The sequence below is a fragment of the Carassius gibelio genome, chromosome A21 (assembly GCF_023724105.1).
Source record: "Carassius gibelio isolate Cgi1373 ecotype wild population from Czech Republic chromosome A21, carGib1.2-hapl.c, whole genome shotgun sequence".
Taxonomy (NCBI): domain Eukaryota; kingdom Metazoa; phylum Chordata; class Actinopteri; order Cypriniformes; family Cyprinidae; genus Carassius; species Carassius gibelio.
In genome coordinates this window covers 19,917,582-19,924,944 of record NC_068391.1, presented here as the reverse complement: position 1 = coordinate 19,924,944, position 7,363 = coordinate 19,917,582, and the positions used below count along the sequence as shown (strand labels likewise).

Sequence of the window (7,363 nt, the reverse complement as noted above, 5' to 3'; positions counted from 1 at the left end):
CTTGGCAACCTTAAAACTAAATTGTTCATGTGACCACAAATATACGAACAGTTATCTGGTTTACTCACCCAGTGATTGAATAAATGGTAACTGCATTTAAGTTAAAAAAAAATTGTTTGTTTTTTTTCGCTGTTCAAAGTGATCTTTTTTTGTCTGAACAATCATAGACAAATATGAAAAACATATAAATTAAATAACACGCATGCGTTTGTGCTTCAGGAGGTTATAATATGAGGTTATACTGTAAGCATTATGTAGGATCTAAACTGCTGGAGGATACAGTTTAGTTCAAATGGAGGGAGTGGGGTATTTTAGTGGGGTAGTTAAGTTGAGCCAGAGATCACTTTTTTTGGAAAGCCATATTTTGAAAGCAGTTTACTTTAGATCCAAAGGGATTATCCCCGAGGATGCACTACATCCTGAAATGTAGACGTATTTAAGTAGAACCCATTACTGTTACCCATTCACTTTAAACACACCATAAGTAAAAACTACTAATGTAAACTTTACATTAAATTGCAATTGCAGTTAATTTAAATGCATTTTATTTGCTTCACTTGTCACACTGCATTACTAAAGTGAAAAAAGCTAAAAAGTCCAAATTGTACATCAGTAGCGGATTAATCTCTCTCTCTCTCTCTCTCTCTATATATATATATATAATATACATTTCACACTTTTTCTTTTTATACAATATATCAAATACAAATCAAATCAAGAATGCAAAACAAAACTCTCAGTAAAATATATTTTTTTAATTTATTGTTTTAGTAACCCCATTAATCATTGGTTAATCAAATGAATGTCACCACATGGTGGCACTCTCTCATTATCAATTCACTTTAATGCACTTTAATCTCTTACCCAAGTGTAACACAAACAGTCTACAGCAGTATCTGTGCAGTTAAAACATGCTGTGCGATAAAGGAAAGAAAACAGTGCAAGGAATCTGTTTGGTCAGTGCTCTATATCAGTAGGAAATAGTTAATGTTTGCTTTGTTCTTGCAGTCAAAACCATCTGACCGACGCTTCACGAGTCCCGAAGGTGCAGTTGCAAAATAATTGTAGAGAGTGATTCAAAATGCTCTTGTTTCAGGTTTTCCATTGGAGAGTAAAATTTACATTTAGTAAATTAGTTTGATTGAGTAGTTTGATTTTTTTGAAATGTGTTTCGGGTCCAACTCATGAACGTGGTCATACGCTTGACCTTGTATTATCCATGGGATTTTTTATTGATAGCGTGAAGATTGTTGATACTGTTTTTCCTGACCATAAGACTGTTATTTTAAATTCTAACTTTCCTTGTGTTGCGCCGGGTAATACTGTTTCTGCCTCGATTTCATCTCGCATACTCAATCCATGTACAGCGAGTAGTTTTTCAGCTGCTTTTAATGTCTCTCCGTTCTCTGTTTAAACAGGTTCTTGATTCGATTGGCCCAAGTATTCTGTCTATTATAAATATTAGTTTGTCATCTGGTGTTGTTCTGGCTAGTTTTAAGCACGCTGTTATTCAGCCCCTTTAAAAAAAAACAGCTTAGACCCATTTGACATGAGTAGTTTTCGTCCGTTTTCAAAATTGTGACTTTTTAATTAGGAATAACATCTTGGATAGATTCCAGTCAGGTTTTAGAGTTGGTCATAGTACAGAACCGTCTCTTTTGAGGGTGTCTAATGATATCCTATGAGGTGTTGATTCTGGAAACCGTGTTGTCTTGCTGTTGTTAGATCTTACAGTGGCATTTGATACAGCTGATCATAACATTCTCATTGATCGTCTTAAGGATCAGGTTGGTGTTCAGGGCTTAGCCCTGAAATGGTTCTCTTCCTATTTGAAGGATAAGACTCTTTCAGTCAGCTTAGGGGATTATTTTTCTTCCATTGCCCCCCTTGTGTCTGGGGTTCCACAGGGCTCAATACTGGGACCAATTTTATTTTCCCTTTATATGCTCCCTCTAAGTTCTACTTTTGAAAAATTTGGGATTCAGTATAATCTTTATGCAGATGATTCTCAAATTTATGTACCACTGAAACATGAGCATAAAAGTGCCATTCAGTCTCTTCATGCATGTTTGGCAGAAGTTAAGTGCTGGCTTGCAAATAACTTTCTCCAATTAAATGAGTATAAGACTGAGATCATTTTATTCGGAAATAAGGGGTGTGTGGACGATGACTGCCTGGGGTTGTTTCCTGGGAAAAACGGTCTAGCGTGAGAATCCTTGGAGTCATTTTTGACTCTGAGCTTAGATTTGAGCAGCAAATCAATGCTGTTGTTAATAATAGTTTCTTCGATCTTAGATAAATATCTAAATGGAAATCTATTCTTACTTTTAATTATATGGAGAAGGTTGTTCACGTCTTTGTGTCTTCACGTTTGGATTATTGTAATGTATTGTATCTCAGTGTGAGTCAGGCTTCTCTCTCCCGTTAGACTTTTAACGGGTACTAAGAAGAGAGAACACATTACTCCAGTTTTAATTAAACTACATTGGTTACCCATACGATACAGAATTCAATACAAAGCGCTGTTGTACGTTTTTAAGTCTCTGCATGGTCTAGCCCCTGAGTATGTATTGCTTTGTAAGTGTGTATGTCATATGTCTGTTTTTGTTTTTATGTTTCTCTTTTATACTTTCTGTACAGCACTTTGTTCCTCTTGTGGTGTTGGAAGTGCTTTATAAATAAAGTTGAGTCGAGTAAAGAATCCTGATTGTGCTTCTTAGAGACAAATCTCAAGAACAACAGAAGCTACACTGAACATGTGTTTACAGGTGTACCTCATATCATTATGTGCATATTCACAGAAATAGCTTGCAACATAAGGCAGTGCTTCTGTGGACCTTTTGTTATATCCTGAAACACAGGAACAACACATTATTATTTTTTTAAACTCACAAACAATCTGTCATGTCAAATTCTAAATTAATCGACCAGTCAATTATTGATCAGTTTTAACCATTAAGCTGTAACTTTGTCAATATCATCAGATGGCCTGGGACTTCTTCTGTGGCACAGCTTAATGATATTTACATCTTAGATACCGAGCGAAGGCTTGTCGATACGTCTTGTTGAAAAGGGTGTAGATCAGAGGATTCACTCCAGAGGAGATATATCCCACCCAGACAAAAAAGTGAATGAGGTCATGGAGAAGCTCGCTGCAGTTGTCCTGACAGATGGCGATCAGCACATTGGTGATGAAGAACGGACACCACATGACCAGGAAGAGAAAGAAGACGATCCCCAAGACTTTGGAGGCTCGACGCTCATTGTTCAAAGACTGAATCGTGCCACGTCTGCTGTTGTTTCGTGCACCTTGTGCAGGCTTGTTGAAGGAGGAGTTGAGGTTCAGCAGACTTGTGTCACTTCTCTGAACAGATAAATGTTTGCTGGTGCTCCTGCTCTCTTGAGGGAAGGAAGCGCTGTGCCTCTGGAGATGACGGAGAGTAAGGTAATAGCAGACCACCATGATGACCAGAGGAACGAAGAAGGCCACGGATGAGCCAACAAGGACGAAACGAGGCTCATTCAGGGTGCAAGTGCTATTTACAAACACCTTCTTCTTGTCCTGGAAACCCATTACTGGAATTGGCAGCGACAACACTGGAAGAAAAAGAGCAAGAAGAAAGACGAATCAGTTCAGAAAGCATGTTCGCATCCCACAAATTAAATGAAAGTGTGAACACATTTACTGGTGTGAACAGTCACACAAAGCCATTTCATTTCAGGTTGCCACACTAAAAAAAGGAAAAGCAATTTAATATCTATAATGTTTAATGACCTGTTATTGATTTATAACACATAAACATGTATGTGAGTCCCATTCTAAAACTGCAGATTTAGAAATGTTAAATGAAGCATAAAAATAAATCATGCAAAAAAATAAATTATGCTATATTTTTTTGGTCAGTTTTGTACTGGGTCTAACTGATCAATTCAAAACGGCCTGATTTTCTCTGTATTTTCAGTGAAACAGTGAAAAATAATAAATCTAAACTTTTTATTTTATTACTATCTTTTAATAAAAAGCACGCAGTTTGTTTCACTGTGCAATCCAGGGACATATGTTCAATAAATAAGTTTGCTATATAATACCAAACCAAGGGTATATAGAATGGAAGTCAGATCTGAAATGGAAAATTGTGACAGACTTTTAGTGTGAGGCAAAGCAGTATTTGCATGACTTGCAAAGACAAACATCTATTGGTCCAGAGACCAGTAGTAGAGCATTTGCTCATAAAAAGTCAAAAGATAAATGCACCAACCCCTTCCCACAAAAAAAAAAAAAAAAAAACAATAGCACAAATTTTGTGCACATCTGTCCCACAACAGATACACAACTTCAACATTATGAACAACAAATTCTAGCATTGTATCGCTACTCATTGTAAGACATACTAAGATAATGAAGATAACTCTTGACCAAGAACGGGAGATGCATCTTCTGGATATGGTGCATGCATGACTGCAAACTTCTTCAAAATTAGCCTTAGCGAAAAGTTTTGCAAAACCTCTAACAAACAAGAGATGCTCATAGGGTTGGTGAGTGTTAAGCACAAAACCATAAGAAGAACTGTGCAGAAATATCAATCTTTATGCATCAGAAATGCTAAAATCATTCAGAAAATATGGTTGACGGAGCCAAAAGGTGCACAGTCCTGATGCAGCAGTAATTGCTTCTCTTGTCAGTTCCTGTTCGTGCTGTGTACTCTCTAGGTTCAGATGTCAAGCAAAGTCCTTGGCGCACCAGGAAGCACACAGAAACAGGGTCAAAACGCTCGCTTGACTAATGTGTTGATTCAGGACTGTATATCATCATTAACCACAACAACATCTGTTGTATTTCTGAGCTGGATGCTTCATTCTCACCTACAGAAACCGTCCAGACACTGATTATTTTGATCATGGTCTTGTGAAGTGTGTTGCTCTGGCTGTATTTGATTGGATTACGGATGCCGATATAGCGGTCCAGAGAGATGGCGCACAGGTGCATGATGGAGGCTGTGGAGAAGAGCACGTCAAGGAAGATCCACAAGGGACACAGCAGTTCAGGGAGAGGCCAGGTGTGATCTGGAAACAGACGACAAGAGGAGACGTTTCAGAGACACACGAGGAGAGTTAATAAACCATTGTAACACTTTAGTTTAGGGAACTAAAATCACTATCAACTCGTTGCTTATTAGCATGCATATTAATTAGGGATGCTCATATTGACCGTTTAACCGTTAACCGAAAGTAAACATTTTGACCGATTAATACTATCAGTTAAACGGTTTAAAACGTTTTTTTAAGGTTCTTTTTTTTTTTTTTTTTTTTTTTTTGCTGCATGGTTTAAAAATAAAATAGCCTACTATATAGCTTATATTTATTAACTCACGGAGCGCGTCGGCACCCGAGCAAGGGAAGCAAAATGAAGCGAGCGAAAAGAAGCACTGTGTGGGATCATTTTAACAGAAAGGGCGACAATGTTACCTGTAAATTATGCGGCGCTGTATTAAAATACAGCAGTAGCACAAGTACGATTTACGAAGCAAACACCCACGCGCTTCGAGTGATGAAGGGCAACAAACACTGCCCTCCATGTTATCAGGGAGAAGATGCGATGCACGGCGATCTGAGGAGATAACGCACTGATTATCCAGAAGCAGAGGTTGACATCTATATGAGAGATGATCCTCCTTCTCTCGATATTAATCCTCTTGACTGGTGGAAAGCAAATGAAAGGCGCTTCCCGAAGCTGGCCACTAGCGAGACGTTACCAGTGTATTCCCGGTACAACTGTCCCATCGGAGAGGGTGTTTTCTGCCGCGGGTCTAACTGTCAAAAGGCTGCGCTCCAGACTGACCCCACATCACATTGATATGTTGCTTTTTTTAAATAAAAATTAGACAAGGAGTTGAGGTAGGGCTGCTATTTTTATTTAACGATAAATCTTAGTCTAACGAAAAAAATTCCCGGTTTTTGAAAGCTTCATTCAAACGGATTCAGTGTTTTCTTTTTGTCATCTTAATTTGTTAATTATTTAAGTTTAAAAAATATATTTAGTGTAGGCCTATTGTGTTTTTTATTTGTAAATTTTTTATTCTATTTTTCTCACTGTCAGAAATGCTGCAGGTGCGTGGACATTTTAACTGAAACCGGTTCTGTATGCTGCTGCTGTTTGCACGTTAAAATAAACCCTTTTATATATAAAAAAAATGTTTGTATTTTTTTAAAGGGTCACAGATACGCGTCAATTTAATTTGTATTTAATGCCAATTCAATATTATAATCTTATCAGTTAACGGTTAATAATCGATTAACGAGCGGCGGTTGTCGGTCAGGAAAATTAATCGAAATGAGCATCCCTAATATTAATATTTTTTGAGTTTTGCAGAAATGGAGCCTGGGTAGCCTTTAGTTGTTCTTTTTTTGTAGTATAATACTTACTGTAAAGAATAGTAATTAGAGCGGCTGGCATTACTAGGAATCCCACCAGCATGTCTGCCACGGCTAGTGAGCACAGGAAGTAGTTGGTGGCATTGTGCAGTTTTCTCTCGATTGACACGGCCATAATTACCAGTATATTCCCAGCAACAGTAAAAAAAATAAACCCCAGAATGAACAGGGCTGGCCAGTTCTTCTCCGTATGTTGTGTGTCCTCTAATTCTGTGAGGTTGCATTTGAAACAGCTGTGGTTGAGGTCCGAAGAGACATCCCAGGGATGAGTAATGTTCAACGAGGCCATTGTGGTAGAAGTAAAACTGAAGTCTGATAGGGCTCTCAGCAGCAGCTGTCAGTGTTAATTCAGTGCGATCAGTCTCAGGTGTCTTCAGGCCGTCTCTGTTAAAACTGCTTACACTTTAGGTTGTGCATCCTACACCTAAAACAGATGGAAATACTGGTTAGACAGACAGACAGATCAGATCAGATAGATATGCGTTATTCTGACAACTGCTGAAGCCAGGCTTTATTTCAAAGCCTCTGTATAATGAGCACTGTATTATTATCATTATTTGTTATTATTGGTATTATCATCATTATAAAGACAGCATGAGAGCATGCATATTGTTGCATCACATTGTATTTGAATATTGCACTTTACCCAGTAAAGTTATACCTACTTGTTATATCTTGTCTCAATTTGAATCCAACCTGGCATAACTCACTGTACTGTTAATAAACACATAAACACCTTAGTTCATATTTGTGAGGGATAAACTTTCAGTCTTTACAATGACATGAGCTGTATAATGTTCCTAGATCACTTATATTAATTAACTCACAACTTTCAAACCCCTTTTATTGTCAAGAAATATGTTTCATTAGCTAAACAACTGGCAACAGAACAATTCTGTAGTTCTGTCCTTCACAGCCTTGTTTTCATTCC

General features: G+C 37.7%; 1 protein-coding gene across 1 annotated transcript; it reads right to left on the bottom strand.

Annotated features, from left to right (window-relative positions):
• Window positions 1-742: 742 nt before the first annotated feature.
• On the bottom strand, window positions 743-7,138 carry LOC127941504 (5-hydroxytryptamine receptor 2A-like). Its single transcript, XM_052536585.1, has 4 exons — window positions 7,098-7,138; window positions 6,424-6,856; window positions 4,864-5,064; window positions 743-3,597 (listed from the first exon to the last, which is right to left on the bottom strand). Exons 2-4 carry the CDS (start codon window positions 6,719-6,721, stop codon window positions 3,014-3,016), a joined length of 1,083 nt encoding a protein of 360 aa, XP_052392545.1. The 5' UTR covers window positions 6,722-6,856; window positions 7,098-7,138; the 3' UTR covers window positions 743-3,013.
• Between the last annotated feature and the right edge of the window lie 225 nt (window positions 7,139-7,363).

What these genes read in the sequence shown, in the direction of transcription:
- LOC127941504 (XM_052536585.1), bottom strand. Translation starts at nt 6,721, where the DNA reads ATGGCCTCGTTGAACATTACTCATCCCTGGGATGTCTCTTCGGACCTC. An exon ending in TCTAATTACTATTCTTTACA is followed by an intron (nt 5,065 to 6,423) that starts GTAAGTATTATA and finishes GTCTGTTTCCAG; the next exon opens with ATCACACCTGGCCTCTCCCT. An exon ending in TGTCTGGACGGTTTCTGTAG is followed by an intron (nt 3,598 to 4,863) that starts GTGAGAATGAAG and finishes TTTTTCTTCCAG; the next exon opens with TGTTGTCGCTGCCAATTCCA.